The sequence below is a fragment of the Archocentrus centrarchus genome, chromosome 7 (genome assembly GCF_007364275.1).
Source record: "Archocentrus centrarchus isolate MPI-CPG fArcCen1 chromosome 7, fArcCen1, whole genome shotgun sequence".
NCBI lineage: Eukaryota > Metazoa > Chordata > Actinopteri > Cichliformes > Cichlidae > Archocentrus > Archocentrus centrarchus.
Window position 1 is genome coordinate 12,257,000 of NC_044352.1, and position 15,728 is coordinate 12,272,727.

Below are 15,728 nucleotides of genomic sequence, written 5' to 3' on the forward strand. Positions count from 1 at the left end.
TGGTTTCATAACCCCAATAACATGCCATATTTACATATACACACATACATGTGCACACACATAAATGTATACACACACAGTGTGTAAAGAGTGGATGGGAGCACCCAATCAAAGCTCTGCATCCAACTTGTACTTTGCAAAACCCGTATTTTTGTACCACTTTTTAAACTGAGTCATGCTGGGGTGTTGTTGCAGTTCCTCGCTCAGTCTGTTCCACAGCTTCACTCCTCATACAGAGAAGTTTTCCTAAATGCATTCATGGTTTCTTCTGTCCTTACATGTCTGTATCTTAGTTGGTCCTCTGGCTGATTTCTCTTGTAATTAGTGTCAGTAACTGCAAAAACTGGTAGGTGGTCACTGAGGTCATTGATTAATAGTCCGCTCACAGTAATGTTTTCCATGTCATTAGTGAAAATATTGTCAATTAAGGTGGCACAGTGGGGTGTATTTTTGCGTGGCCTGGTGATTTTAGGATATAAACTCAACCTGTCCATTGAGAAATTCATTGGTCATTTTATGCTTATTTAGATTTAGCAGGTCAATGTTAAAATCACCACAGATAAAAAGAATATTTTTATTGGTTTTTGAGAACATTTCTATCCAGTCATTAAATACTTGAATGCTAGAGCCTGGTGCTCTACGTATATACTGCTGATTATTACATTTTTTCATTTTTGCCTCACAAATTTAAATTATTTTAAGTTTTTAAGGTTTTACGCTCAGTTAACTTCATACCTGTCCAGTTCAAAGTCCATTCCTTTCTCTACATTAATCCATGTTTCAAATATTGCAATAATTTTAAAAGTTTTTGTGAACTGATTTAAATATTCCTTGATGTTAGTTTGGGGCGAATTATAAATTTTATAATTTAATGATTTCTTTTATTATAAAAAAAAAAATTGCACTGAAGAAAAGTTGACTTTGGCATGTATATGCTGTCGTTTATAGTCCTTAGCAAAAAAAAAATCAGAATAGACTAAAATTGGTATTGGCCAGTCATTCTTAGAAAGAAAAATTGGAAACTGGATTCAGCCAAGTCAGTTGCAATCAGTGCATTTCAAAGTGTAACATAAAAACGTGGCACTGCTGGATTGCTATGTAACTATCCTCCTGCTGGCTGAAAATGAGTTGATGGTCCCTCTGTTTCTGCTGTGAACTTCCTAACAGCTGAGTATATCGCCCATGTACTCGTAATGCATTTCATGTAGCTGTACTTGTCAGCGTGAATGCACTTGTACAATCAAAATAGCAAGTGTGAATATGTAGTTTGCAGTTTATATACTTTATTTATTTATATATAATATATACATATATATATATATATATATATATATATATATATATATATATATATATATATATATATATATATATATATATATATATACATACATACACACATACAGCAAGAAATTTTTGTGGAAATCCAAACACCTAAAATATGGCACTGCTAACCACCAACGGTGGAAATTTAAAATGTTATACTTTGCAGGACAAGAAACGAAAGAAACTTTGACATAATTGATATTTATAACATTGATATTTAGCATATCTACATATTTTAACCTTTTTGCAGTGAACAAAAAACACAGGTGCACATGTAATACATACATTATTAGGGATTGTCATTTCAAGTAAAAATACAATTCGATATTCATTGGGCGCTTGTTGACTACTCTTTGAATATTGCTCTCAAATGACTGTGCATAGACGTGGTATACTTGTGACAATGACATCTTTACTCAACACAGTTTGCATCAGACCTTAGTTTTGATTTTTTTTTTGAAGGACTTTCAGCTTTTCAATGGCTGTTTGCATGTTTCTCATGTTTGTACAGTAACAGTCACACTTAAAATGTCCAACACATGGAAGGTAGTAGCATGTTCGTCTTCTTTTTTTTTTTTAACCATATAATTGTAAGGATAACCTAAGCTGCACTTTAAGCATGCTAATACACTAAACAATATAGTTAAATCTGTAAACATCAGCATTTTAGCATTGTAAATATGAGTACATTAGAATTTAGCTTAAAGCATGACTGTCTCTGAGTACAGCAGACTGACAGACCCGCTGTGGCTGCAGACTCTTGTTTTCTTATTAATAAGTTCATTCATGTATGAAGGAAAGCAGTATAGTGTGAAACTTCCCAGATTTTCCAGGTCACCTGAAGTCCTCGTCAGATTACAATCCAGAGTTATGTTGTGCGTGCACAATAGGCTGAAATAACTGTAAATTTTTATTTTTATTTTTTCTTCTTTTCAGTGCCGGTCGCTGTGGGCTACTGTCTGCTCACCGATCCATTTAAATAGCTTTTTTTTCCCACTGGTGGCTGTTTAAGGTTACAGCATAATAACAGTGAAAGTGTTTGCACTTTACAGAGACGGCTTTAAAGTCTCTGAAAACATCCCCATAAAACAACAGAGCACTAATGGATTGAACTTAGCCTGCCGAGACATCTTTTAGCTGCTTACATACTGCAAGACTGTATTAAGACCTCCCTAAATGGACGGCAAAGTGCAGGGATTTGTGATTTAGCGATTCCTTCAACATTTGATGGGTATAGAAACAGATATTCATGATTATGTGCATAATGATTAATTACCGCAGAGCTCTGTTGAGTGCTTTTCAATACATGGGAAATTGTGTGTGAGTGACAGTTTTATTGATCACAGAGCTGTGAAGATGAAGATTTTTTTTTTTGTATGTGTGTGTGTGTGTGTGTGTTTGTGTGTAAACTGCAGTCAGTAAGTAATGCATTCAATTCTGTGGAAAAGAGAGATTGATTTGTTGTTTGAAGTACTTCTAAGTCGTGACAAAAGGGTGTGACAGTCACGCATCTGTCATAATTACTCTTTCACTGTTGCAACACTCATCATTCCTCGTGTACCTTATGATTTCTGCTCAGAAAACCTTTTACACATGTGCACAGTCATTTATTTATTCATCATAACAGCGTGCCGTGCAGACTTTGTGCATTATACATGGTTCATGTTTTTATTCCTACCACCTCTGTCACAACATCAACTATTCAACAAGAGGAAGAGAACAAGAGTTGCCTGAAATAAGCTCCTGTTTGCATATTGATTGGCCTGCTGATAAACATCATACGCCCGCCATGCGCATGAGTTTAACATTCATGTAATGATTGATTTTTATTTATGAAGTTCAGCCACCGCATGATCTGACACAGTCCTGGGACAGAGTCTTTCTGCTCTTACACATGTTTGACAATCTATCACAGTCCACAGTGTGTACCTGTGATCAATAATGTGCAGCAAAGAACAATTACTGAAGGCTGGAAGTAAATGGGAAGAGAGGCCGGGTAGTGCTGTGTTTACCGGATGATTTCTACCTGTGGTGACACCGGCGCTCAAGAGATGGAGGTGTTAGTCTGACAGTTGGTTCACTTGAATCCTAACTGAAATATCTCAACAGTTCTCAAAAGTAATGCTGTGAAATTTTGCGTAGATTTTCATAATCTCCAGAGGATTCCTTCTGATTCTGATGTTCCCTCAATTTTTCATCTAGCATTATTATTTGTGGTTGTGGGTTAAATAGCTCATCAAATATTAGATGGATTTTAGCTTGATGGTGAACACAATTTGGTTAATAACTAAATAACAAAACTGAGATGGTGAACATGGTAAACCCTTAACACATAAATATAATATTAGCACTGAGTGGGGTGGGAGACATGAGTCACTTTAACCCTTTAAAGTAACAGTTTACCTCCAAATCAAATGTACTATTTTATAAATAGTTTTTATTATTTTGATATATATATTATATTATTTTTGATTTTGGAGAGAACTCCTCAAGTAGCTGTGAGGTCATTGAGGTCATTAAACTAATGAGAATATTTGATACTTTGACCTTAAAGATGAGCATCCGCCATCATCGGGCATAAAAAAAGTACCAACACTTCATTAAATCCACACTGAGAGACAACTTTCACAATATTCACACTGACATATTCACAAGTAACTTTGAAAACTTTGAATTTCAAACTTTAAATGACCAACCCACGTGCCAGCTGTTGCTTGTCATGAGGGGTAAATATAGAAATGATGGTGTACATCTTTAGACAGCCTCTTGTGGAAGGCGTTCATGCTGTGGCAGTTGGTTGTTCACAACTCACCTCCGCACATCTGGCCTATCACGATGTGAGGTGGGCGTCAGTGTTGGAGTGTCAGTCTCTAAAAGTAACAAGTGTGGCTTTACCCTCATCATTTTTTATTTCAGCCTGCAGCATATGAAAGAAAAAGTATAAGTCTAAATGTGTGCGCACACATTATTTTGTGGCTTTTATTTGCTTTTTTTGCAACCCCCCCTCCCCCCCTTTCAGATTGATGTCTACTCCTGCAACCAGCAGCAGTCTCTCGGTGACTTGATGTGATAGATGGTCTAAATGTTTAAACTGCCCTCGGCAAGATCCCAACTCTTTCTCTACAATTACTTGGTTGGTTTGTTCTTTCTAATCATAGATATGTCATTCTGTGCCATAATGCTGAACAATAGCCAGCTCCAAGCATTAGCTGCTAAACCCCCACCCCCCCACTGTCTCTTTCACTTTGCGTCCCTGCCTTCCGTTGCTCCTTGCTCTCCTGCTCTCTCCCTGCATGGGTTATGTGACTCACACAACACCAAAAACTAATACAACATTAACTGTGCTCCAAAGAAAGCTCTATATTGTTACATTTCTGTCTGTTTACCATCACACGCCTGAGGCTGTTTGTCAAATGGCCTTTTGCTGATATCTCACAGAGGTTCAGTCTAACGTCTGTGTCTCGGCTTTCCTTTAAAATTAAGGCGGCATTCTTCCTGGCCGGGATGCTTGGTCTCCATGGTAACATCAGGTCCATTATAAGTGCCACAAAGAGCATGCTAGGGAATGTTAAATTGCCAGTGTGCCAGTCTCCATCACCTCACTAGGTTGATTGTGTAACTCACACACCCGTGGGAAAACCTCCTTTCTCCCTTGTTCTCTTCCACTTTCCTCCTTCCTCCTCTTTCTATCACACGTTTGCCTCTCTCCTTTCCTCTCATACTATTTCAGTCATACACACACACACACGCCCGCGCACAAACACATCAGTAACCGAGTCGAACACTGACCCCTAGTGGTAAAGTGTTGTCAAGTCCTCTAACACAGTTGGTTTCAAAGTTTTACTGTCCAATGACCGGTAAGCCAGAATTTTCAAGGGACATCTGTGTTCATATCTGCATAAAATAGCCTCTGTCTGACATGTTATCACACAACACCCACTTTATGTGAAAAGACTAATATTACCCAACAGCAGTTTAAAAAATAATACACTTTATTAGGTACACCTGTTCAGCTGCTCGTTAACACAAATATTTAATCAGCCAATCACATGGCAGCAACTTAGTGCAATTAGGCATGGAGGCATTGGTCAAGACAATGTGCTTAGGTTGAAACCAAGCAACCAAGAAAGGTGATTTAAGTGACTGAACATGCTCGGAAAGTGTTGATGTGCTGGGATCTGTAGGATTTAATATCAATTTACCAGAAGGTCTCTGGGCAAAAAATGTCTTGTTGATGTTGAGGTCAGAGGAGAATGGGCAGACTGCTTCAAGGTGATGAGAAGGCAACCGGAGTGTAATGCAGAAGAGCATCCCTGAATGCACAACACAGCAAGCCTTGAAGCAGATGGGCTAAAGCAGCAGACCACACTGGGTATTTATTTGATCCCTTATATATCCAGGTACAATAAAAGTACAACTCCTGTCAGCTAAGAACAGGAAACTGAGGCTACAGTTTGCACAAGCTCACCAAAACTAGACAATAAATGACTGGAAAATGTTGCCTGATCTGACTAATTTTGATTTCGACTTTGGTGTAAACAGTGTAAAAGCATGGATCCATCCTGCCTTGTATCAACGGTTCAGGCTGCTGGTGATAAAATGGTGTGGGAGATATTTTCTTGGCGCATATTGGTCGCCGTAGTACCAGCTCAACATTGTTTAAACACCACAGCCTTCTGAGTATTGCTGCTGACCACTTCCATCTCTTTATGACCACTGTGTACCAATCTTCCGATGGCTGCTTCCAGCAAAATAACGTGCCATGTCACAAAGATCAGATCATCTCAAACTGATTTCTTGAACATGACAGTGAGTTCATTGTACTCATATGGCCTCTGAAGTCACCAGATGGCAATCAATAGAGCACCTTTGGGCTGTGGTGGAACCAGATTTACATCATGGATGTGCAACTGACAGATTTGCAGCAATTGAGTGATGCTGTCATGTCGATATGGACCAAAATCTCTGAGGAAAGTTTCCAGCACCTTGTTGAATCTGTGGAAAAACAATTAAGGCAGCTCTGAAACCAAAAGGGGGTCCAACCTGGTACTAGCAAGGTGTGCCTAACAAAGTGGCTGGTGAGTGTATATCAAAATGTAAATTATGCTTCTCATGGGTCTCATTGTGTGTTGAATAGAGAGCATATCTATATGAACCTCTGGACACTCTAAGCTTTTTGTCCCCATCTGTTGCTGTCGCATGTTCACTAAGAGGCCTTTTTGCCATGTCACAGGAGAAGCACTGCTGAAGAAGGTTTTGGATTTGGATTCAAATCTGCTAGTTATCTTTTTCTAGACAACTTTTAACCAAATCTCTACACTGTTTAGACTGAGTGGGTTGCAGTCTCTGGTTCAAAGCCAGCACTTTTTTTGAAGTGCAGCAAGTTTCTCTCTCTAAAGAGATTCTTGGTTTCCAGGTGCCTCTTTATCTTGCTCTGCACTATGTTGGCATTAGCCAACATTTCTCTAGAGATACCACACATGACCTGAAGACAAGAGAGCTTTTATGATGCCATCTACAGAGTCTTGTCTTTTCCTTTGTTGGTGAGCCATCTGCATTGGTGGTTGGTTTTGGTTTGCTCCACACTAGAAAGTGCTCAGTTTTTAACCCTTGTTACCCTCCTAACTCTCAGTCAAGGCCTTTGATGTTTCACACCTTCATTTTTTTTCCAGCATCCTGCAACTCTGTAAACAGACTGGGGTTCTATTTATTCATTTATTTATTTTAAATTGGGGAAAATGAGAAAAATGCTGTGCAGTAAATTAAAAATCCCCCATTCAGTTGTATATTACAGTAATAATGAATGGTTGTCACAAAGTTCCAGGCACACCAGAAGCTTTCTCTCAGAACCAAAATCTTTCTCCTGTGTCACTCAGGTCTTCACTCGATACGGGAAGTGTTATACCTTTAATGCTGGCGGTGATGGACGCCCTCCCCTCATCACCACCAAGGGAGGTATGGGTAATGGGCTTGAACTCATGCTGGACATTCAGCAGGATGAATACGCGCCAGTCTGGGGAGAAACAGGTGAGAGGAAGGCCATTCACATGGCAAATTATGGCTATCTGTCACACTGATTGGAATACTGATGTGTATCAGTGCCGATATCTCAGAGTACGAAACTCAAGAGACAAAACTCTTCTAAGTGTCAGGATTCATTGGTGAAACACCTTTTCACAGTGATCCCACTTTTTTCTTTTTTTTTCCTTTTTTCTTTTTTTGCTTTCCTGCAGATGAGACTTCATTTGAAGCTGGGGTCAAAGTTCAGATTCACAGTCAGGACGAGCCATCCTTCATTGACCAGCTTGGATTCGGAGTGGCACCTGGGTTCCAGACATTTGTTTCCTGCCAGGAACAGAGGGTGCAAACTGTTGCTTATTAATTTTCATGAATTATTACATTATTATACTATTATTATACAAAGGAATAGTGTAGATATCTGGAAACAGCCTGATTTCCTCCTATAAACTATCCCAAAAGTAAAAGTTGTCAATTCACTATTCACTAAAACAAGGAAAAGCAACAACTCCCCACATGAGGAGCAGAAATCAAAGAAAAAATTTGCCTTAAAATGACTAAAACAGTTTGGTTGCCAACTGATTTCCTGTCATTTGATTGATTCATTGAGTCATCAATCAGCTCTCCATCAGACACAGTTTGTCTTATGATTAAAAAAAAAAAAACGCACACTCAAACCAAGAATGTGTCTTCAGTTTTTTGATCCTTTTGGATGTTTTGGTTAGACAAAATAATAGCCACAGCTTGTACACTATTTGGTCTGTGAATTATTTCAAGTGTTTAGTTTCATACAGTATTTATTAAAACTACTTGGTGTTATGTGGACATTGCAGCTGATATATCTCCCCCCACCCTGGGGAGACTGTAAGGTGACGCCCATGGAGTCGGACTTCTTTGACACTTACAGCATCACAGCCTGTCGCATTGACTGCGAAACGCGCTACCTGGTGGACAACTGCAACTGTCGCATGGTGCACATGCCTGGTAGGAATCCGCTCTTGCTCTGTGTTGTATCAGACTTACACCAATCTGAGAAATTACTGAAGGCACTTCAAAGAAGGAAATCAAAGAAAAATTCATTAATGTGAGTGTGTGTTGCTGCGGCTGCAGGCGATGCCCCCTACTGCACCCCCGAGCAGTACAAAGAATGTGCTGACCCAGCTCTGGGTAAGAAAGAGGCTTCATACTCGTCTAAATCTTTAAAGAACAGACACACACACACACATACACACACACACATTTCCATGTCTTCAGAGGACATCACGTTGACTCACATTTATTTTATGCTCATTTAATCAAAACCTCATCTTACCCTAATTATGTCTTTATTCTAGAATGTATGAATTTATATTATATGGGCCTGATGATTGTTCCCAAAAAAGAGAAGAATGCACATAGATTTATGTCCAAAAAACATCAGTAAGACACACATATGCACACGCAGATACACATGCACAGTAGGCTGTGACATCTTGAAGTCACAGCCGCACTGATCTAAAGGCCACACTGTGCTCTGGTTTTCCTCTCTCCAGATTTCCTGGTGGAAAGAGACAATGAGTTCTGTGTGTGTGAGACGCCGTGCAACATGACCAGATACAGCAAAGAGCTGTCCTTTGTCAAGATCCCCAGCAAGGCCTCTGCTAAATATCTTGCAAAGAAATACAACAAATCTGAGCAGTACATCAAGTAAGTATGTTTATTTTGTGTGTTGTGCAAACTAAGCATAAGCCTGTGATAAATTATTATTTCATTACAGTTTTTTTTCTTGAATATTTCATTGTATTTTCTAATCTTAGTCTAAAAAATACAAAAAAATAAAATACACAAAAATTCATTTTTAAAAGCCCAGAGTGTTGTTGTAGGATATCTTGCTTAGTTTAATCAAGAGTCCTAAAGCTAAATATATTCAGTTTAAACAGAAAACCCCAAACTGAGAGGCCTTCATCAAAATAATTTTGTGCTGACTGACTATTTTCTAAATGGTTTTAAGGCGTGAAAGAAAATCTAATACCAGACTGTGTCTCTTGATTTCAGCTCTGCATTGATTCAGTTTTCATGAACTCATATACTATTTTTACATGTTCACTCATGAATGTATATATAAAATATTGTGTTTTTTACTTATTCTTAAATCTGTTTACATTCTAGTATTTTCTGATCCTTGGAAAGCAGTTTGTGCTTTTGCTTAAGACTCCACTACATAACTACTCTTATTGTTATTATCAGTAGAGGCTGAGGCAACCTGACTTTAAAGTTCCAAATTTTCCATTTAGTGTCTGAAGTTGTACTCAGATATTTGCAGGAAAATTCCTCCAAGTAAAAGTCCTGCAATCAATATTTTACTCCAGTCAAAGCACTAAAGATGCAGAATGGCACATTTCAGAGCAAAGTTTTAAGGCCTGTTACATATTTAAATTATTACTTTAATGTTGCAGCTGATAAATATGGGTGTGATTTAATTTACTCTATATGTTGCTAAAATAGCTCACGAGTTTAATCAAAAAAGTCTTGATGCCGAGTTATTCATCATCAAATAAGAAGTAACTGAACTACTCGCATAAATTTAGTGCCTTTAAAAGTAGAAGTTCACTCTGAAAGGGAGGAGCGGAACTATAAAGTGGGTCTTTTGTGCTAGTTTCCAGGTTAGTATTTTTAGTCTTGGACTTGAATATTGTGTGATTCACGGGTTAAAATAATGCCTTTTTATCTTGTACTGAGCCTTGGTGCAGCTCATCAGTTGATCCTCAAGCTGCTTCAGCACCTCTCTCTTTAAGCCAACTTTCTTCTGATTGGCTGCCCCTTGCAAATAGAAGGTTTGAACAGTAGGTAGGGCTTCTGTGCTCACAGCAAGAGCTATATGCCTGAAATTACCCTATTAAGGATATTCACTATCATTAATATCTAGTCAAGAATAGAAAAAACTTTGTTAAACCAAGTGTTCAGAGGAATCTGAAACCCAAGCTTGTGGCTCACAGTGATTACATGTGTATACACTTATTATTTGAATGTTCGGCCATGTTCATCATGGATATCCATGTTTTTTGACAGTATATATGTGACAGGAAATCAGGAAATACACAGTAGCATGACACATAAATACTCTAATGAAATAAAATATCTCAAAAGATTCATGGATGTAGTGAAGGAGGATGGGCAGAGGGTTGGTGTGACAGAGGAGAATGCTAGAGATAGTGTGAGATGTAGTGACCCCCTAAAAGCAGCAGCTGAAAGAAGAAAAGGAAAGTTTCTCTAAAACTGTGTCATGATAACCTGGATGACATTGTCAGGATCATATTTTAGACTTTGGAACAGTCCTTTCAGAGCCACTGAAAAAGGAAAAACATTAAAATCTCAGCTCTCAAATGCACTTAATTATTACGGCTTACAGCTTCAAAATGAAACATTTGTGTCTTCATCTGTTTATGTTGTCTCCACAGGGAAAATATCCTGGTTTTAGACATCTTCTTTGAAGCTCTTAATTATGAAACTATTGAACAGAAGAAAGCATATGAAGTGGCTGGGCTTTTAGGTACAGCTTCATTTCTATTATATATTGTAGACTGCTTATCGTTTTTGTCTTTATGATTCACATTTGTCATGGATGTGCTTCCATTTCAGGTGATATTGGTGGTCAGATGGGGCTTTTTATTGGTGCAAGCATACTGACTATCCTGGAGATATTTGACTACCTTTACGAGGTAAGAAATTATAGAAAATATAGGAGAAAATTCTTGATGCATCTGTAATTCTTTCTAAGGGGGCTAAAATATTCACAAATATTTTATATGTGAGACGTTAGACTTGATGTATTTCAATTTGACCATAATTACGTCAATAGAAATTATCAGAGGAGACCATATTTCACACAACCGTTCTGTTTTATTTCTGGCTTTTGAAGCACTTTTTATGCCTCTATATTTAGAAAATCTAAGTCATTAAAACACTTCAAGTGCTGTTAGGTGACTTATTTCTTTTCCTGTTCTGGCCTTGCTGCAACTGTGCTTTTTATCCCCTCAGGTAATGAAGTACAAACTGTGCCGCTGCTCTGATAAGAAGCAAAAGCATAACAACAATGACGACCAGGGAACGGTCCTGAGCTTAGACGATGTCAAGTGTCACGTCAGTAACTTTCACTAAGCTTCTGCAGCCCGGAGCAGAGAGCTGCTGCACTCTGTTTCTGAGCAACTTCATGGACTTTGTTCTTTGCAGGTTTTTTTCCCACTGCTGGAACAACAAAAGAAGTGTGTGAACTGTGCCTGATTAAGCTTTGTAAGCAAGAAGCTGAATAGGGACGTGTGGCTGAAGTAAGTAGACGGCCACACAGACGTGAGGCCAGCAGAACCCGGTGACTCCAATTCAATCCAACTTTATTTATAGAGCACTTTAGAAGAAGACAGCATAGTTGAACAAAGTGTTTTTCAGTTAAAAGACAGCAATAAAATGCAACACAGATAATAAACAAAAAGAAAAAAAATAATAATAACATTAAACATTAATATGTACAATAAATAAAACTAAAAAGACTAAGATTAAAAAGTGACCAAAATGACTAAAACTGACGAGAAGCTAAGTCTAATATTAATCTTGAAATGCCTTAGAGAAAAGGTCTGTTTTTAAATGCAACTTAAAAACCTCTAGTGTTGGGGCCAGCCTAATATGAAGAGGTAATTTGGGGGCAACAGCATCAAAATCTCAGTCCCCCGGTGTTTCAGTCTCAACATGGGAACAACAAGGACTGACTGGTCAGCTGACCTAAGAGACCTTTGAGTGGTGTATATATGTGAAAGGTCTGTCTGGTTCGTGGGAGCCAGGCTGCTCAAAACTTTAAAAGCAAAGTGAATTAAAAATGTTAGAATAACTGTGTGGTCATCTGTAAACAACTTTACATAGTAACAGATACAGTTAAAGGTTACACAGGTTCACATGTGTTTAGAAATCCAGCTAGGTTGACAGTTTTCATGTAAAATAGTTTTTGATTTGCAGGAATTTTCATGTCTGCTCTGCATACATTTTTTTTTTTTTTTTAATTTGATCAAACCAACTTTCATGTTGTCCATTTTCATCTTATGGCCGTCGTCCCTTGTTAAACTCGGTGCATTTTGCCAGCATACTGTACTACCTCGTCTCGCAGGCTGACAGTGCCAAAAAGAATTGATGAGCCAAGTAAAAACAAACTAACAAAAAGATCATTTTCATGAAGAGTAGGCTGACGCTAAAGCAAGCCCAGTATTTTCTTGAACAGCAGTCACAGGCTGTTTTCACAGAAGGCATTTTGATGTGTCACAGCAGGTTAAAGCACAAATTTAAGGATAGCTGAGATCCATTTAATTTTTTTAATTACAGCCCCTCCGCAGCTAGAACTGTGTGTAGCATTGCGACAAACAGTGTGCAGTTAATTTGTTAATACCTGTGTGTGTGGGTGGTGGGGCAATCCATATGATCTTTATGGATACACATAGTTTATTCACCCAGTTTCTGATGTCATGCATGGTGTCGCACTTTGGTCCCATCATGTGCTTGTAAACGTTTATCAGTAACCTTTGTTTTTTCTGCTGTAACAAGTTCAAATGTCTGCAGTGAAAAAGGCCCGCTGCCGTAACTATTTAGTGTAACATCAAGCAGGAAGTCATTCAGAAGGAACATTAACATTAACATTAAAAACTAGTTGATAATATTTCATGTACACAATATTACAAAGAAATATTTTAAAACATTTTTGATTTCCTCATTGTATACTGTCAGCCTTTACTATAGAAATTAGGAAGTTATTAACACATAATCTAATAACATTCATTTAAGAGAATGTCAGTCATGTTTACTGTACATGCTTCTTGTCACACTTTAAGGAATTCCCCTTCTGCTGTGTTAACAAGGTAAGATTACATCAAGGATAAATCTTTTGAATGTTTTGTTTTCCATCCTTTAGGGCTCTGACTTGCATGTAGCACTGTACAGCATACATCTCAAATGTACAGTTCATCTGCATGTCTGGCCGCAGTTCGAGTCTTCTTCTGTCTGGGTGTCTGGCCGTGAATTGTGAGCATGTATTTACTTTTGGTTTAGATTTAGCGCCTTTCCAGAAACCCAAAGACGCTTTACAAAGAGTATAAGCAAACAAAATAACTAAACAAAAAAACTAGAGATTGAAGGCCTTGTTGAACTGGTGAGTTTTCAAAAGTTTCTAAAGAGTCCAGTGATGGGGCGTTGTGAAGCTCAGAAGGGAGAGAGCTCCAGAGGGTGGGGGCTCTGTCCCCAAAGGTATGGAGGTTAGTGCGAGGGACAGGAAGAAGACCCATGGCTGAGGATCGAAGTGTTGAATGACATCCATGTTTCGATTTCATGCAAACAGTTGACAAGTGGTTGTGGGGGGGAGCTGGGTGGAGGGTTTGGTACTGAAATAAAGTTGTGTGTCATCAGCATAGGAACAGAAGCAGAGACCATGGCAGCAGATGATCTGACCAAGGGGGAGCATGTAGATGTGAAGAGAAGGGGTCCAAGCACAGAACCTTGAGGCACACTGTGGTTAACTGGAGCAGAGGTGTAGCAGGAGCCTCCCATTGTGACAAACTGTGTTTTGTTGGAGATGTAGAGCTTAAACCAGGAGAGTACAAGATAGCTGGATAGACATGAAAGAAAGGATGGTATGAAAAACAGTGTCAAAGGCTGCAGAAACATCCAGGAGGATGAGGATGCTGGTGTGACCAGAGTCAGCAGCAATGAGAAGGTCATTAGTTATTTTAATGAGAGCAGTCTTGGTGCTGTGCTGTGCTCTGAATCCAGATAGTAAGGGTTCATAGAGGTCATGGCTGGACATATGTTACTGGAGTTGGGTGGCCACTGCTCCTTCCAAGATTTTATTGAGGAAAGGAAGGTTGGAGAAAGGCCGGTAATCGTTAAGGTCATCGAGGTCTAGACCTGGCTTCTAGAGGATTGGAGTCAGAGGTAGTTTTGAAGCTGAAGGGTACCACTCCTGACTCCAGAGAAGAGTTGACGATGTCAACTATAAGGAGACATAGAGCAGGTAGACATGTCTTGACCAGCATTGTCTGCTTGGGGTCCAGGGTGCAAGTGGAGGTTTTAGCCTGAAAGATCCACATGGTGACTTGAGAGGAATTCACAGAGGAGAGGGAGCACTGAGATGGATGTACAGCAGGGGGGATGAAATCCTGTAGCTGGTGTACAGGTGCTAGGAGATGCCGATGGATAGAGTTAACTTTTTTCTGATGAAGGAAATCTGGAAAAATTCTGCCCTTAAATGCTCAACGCTGTGTGTGTGTGTGTGTGTGATGTCAGGTAGTGGTGAAAATGTGAGCTCTGCAGAGCATGTTTGAGAGTTTCTCTCATGATTATGTATATACCAAAATTAGGGACACACTAATGTATCGGCCAAACTTCATCAGATCCTTACAGAGGTTCAAGTGACCATTCATCTCTGCTAAAAAGAATGTATTTACTGATGTTGGTGGACAGTGTTTTCTGATGTTTCACATCTTTTTTTGCACTGCCTAATGGTTTAATGGTGTGTTAGCTCTGTTATTGAAGAATTTCACATTCGGTGCATCCCTACTGAAAATCTAACCATGGCTTCAAATATTCTGTTGCACATCATTTGTTTGACTCTTTTATTCTCAACAGGAAGTGGGATCTGATTAGCGTGTAGCTGTGTGGTGTTACTATCAAGCACAATTATTCCATCAGCTGTAATTTATTGTAAATATTACTGTTGAATGTGGATAATTATCCTAGTGTATTAGCAATAGTCTGCTCTGTCTAATGTTGTACTTAATGGATTTATTTCATTGAAACTTGCTGTCTCAGTTCATTTTTTCTGTACATGTCCAAATTGTTTATTTGTCAAAGACTGTAATAAAGTAGGGGGCTATTTTTCTTTTCTTTGTGAGTATTGCTAGAATCACAGCAGCCATTCTCATTAGTACATGAGAATTAAATAGCCAGATTGTTGCTGCATGAGGTCTCCGAGCTTACCGCTTTTGTTTTCAACTCTGTTTTTTACTTTTGCCTTTTCATTTGTGATATGAAAGGACAGCTGTTTTAGTCTGGTGACATAAGATGAATAATGGACTTGAATCAGTTGTTATATTAAAGATTAAATGCTAACTGTATGTATCTCTTATTCATTTCAAACTGTTGTGTGTACTCATTTATTTCATGGAAAAGGGGATAACAGGTTGGGAGGATGGACTTCTGACTCTGATGGACTTCTGATGCTACTTCTTTGGAAGCAGGACCATGGCTAAAGGCGGGGTCTGGGATGGATCCAAGTCCCATTCTTCTGGGAAAAGCACTGTGGTCCTCCTCAGGGGACTATTGTAACTATAATATATGTTAAATAATGCAGTAATTTACACTTGTGCTAATTTTAG

General features: G+C 38.7%; 1 protein-coding gene across 1 annotated transcript in view; it reads left to right on the forward strand.

Annotated features, from left to right (window-relative positions):
• The window catches only part of LOC115783580 (acid-sensing ion channel 1-like), a 77,108-nt gene extending 61,619 nt beyond the window's left edge, over positions 1-15,489 (forward strand). Inside the window, exons 3-10 of the mRNA XM_030734472.1 lie at positions 7,203-7,353; positions 7,560-7,687; positions 8,178-8,328; positions 8,455-8,511; positions 8,877-9,030; positions 10,782-10,873; positions 10,963-11,042; positions 11,362-15,489. Coding sequence (XP_030590332.1) covers positions 7,203-7,353; positions 7,560-7,687; positions 8,178-8,328; positions 8,455-8,511; positions 8,877-9,030; positions 10,782-10,873; positions 10,963-11,042; positions 11,362-11,481 — 933 coding nt within the window. The 3' untranslated portion in view covers positions 11,482-15,489. The remainder of the gene's footprint in view (positions 1-7,202; positions 7,354-7,559; positions 7,688-8,177; positions 8,329-8,454; positions 8,512-8,876; positions 9,031-10,781; positions 10,874-10,962; positions 11,043-11,361) is intronic.
• The last annotated feature ends 239 nt before the right edge of the window (positions 15,490-15,728 follow it).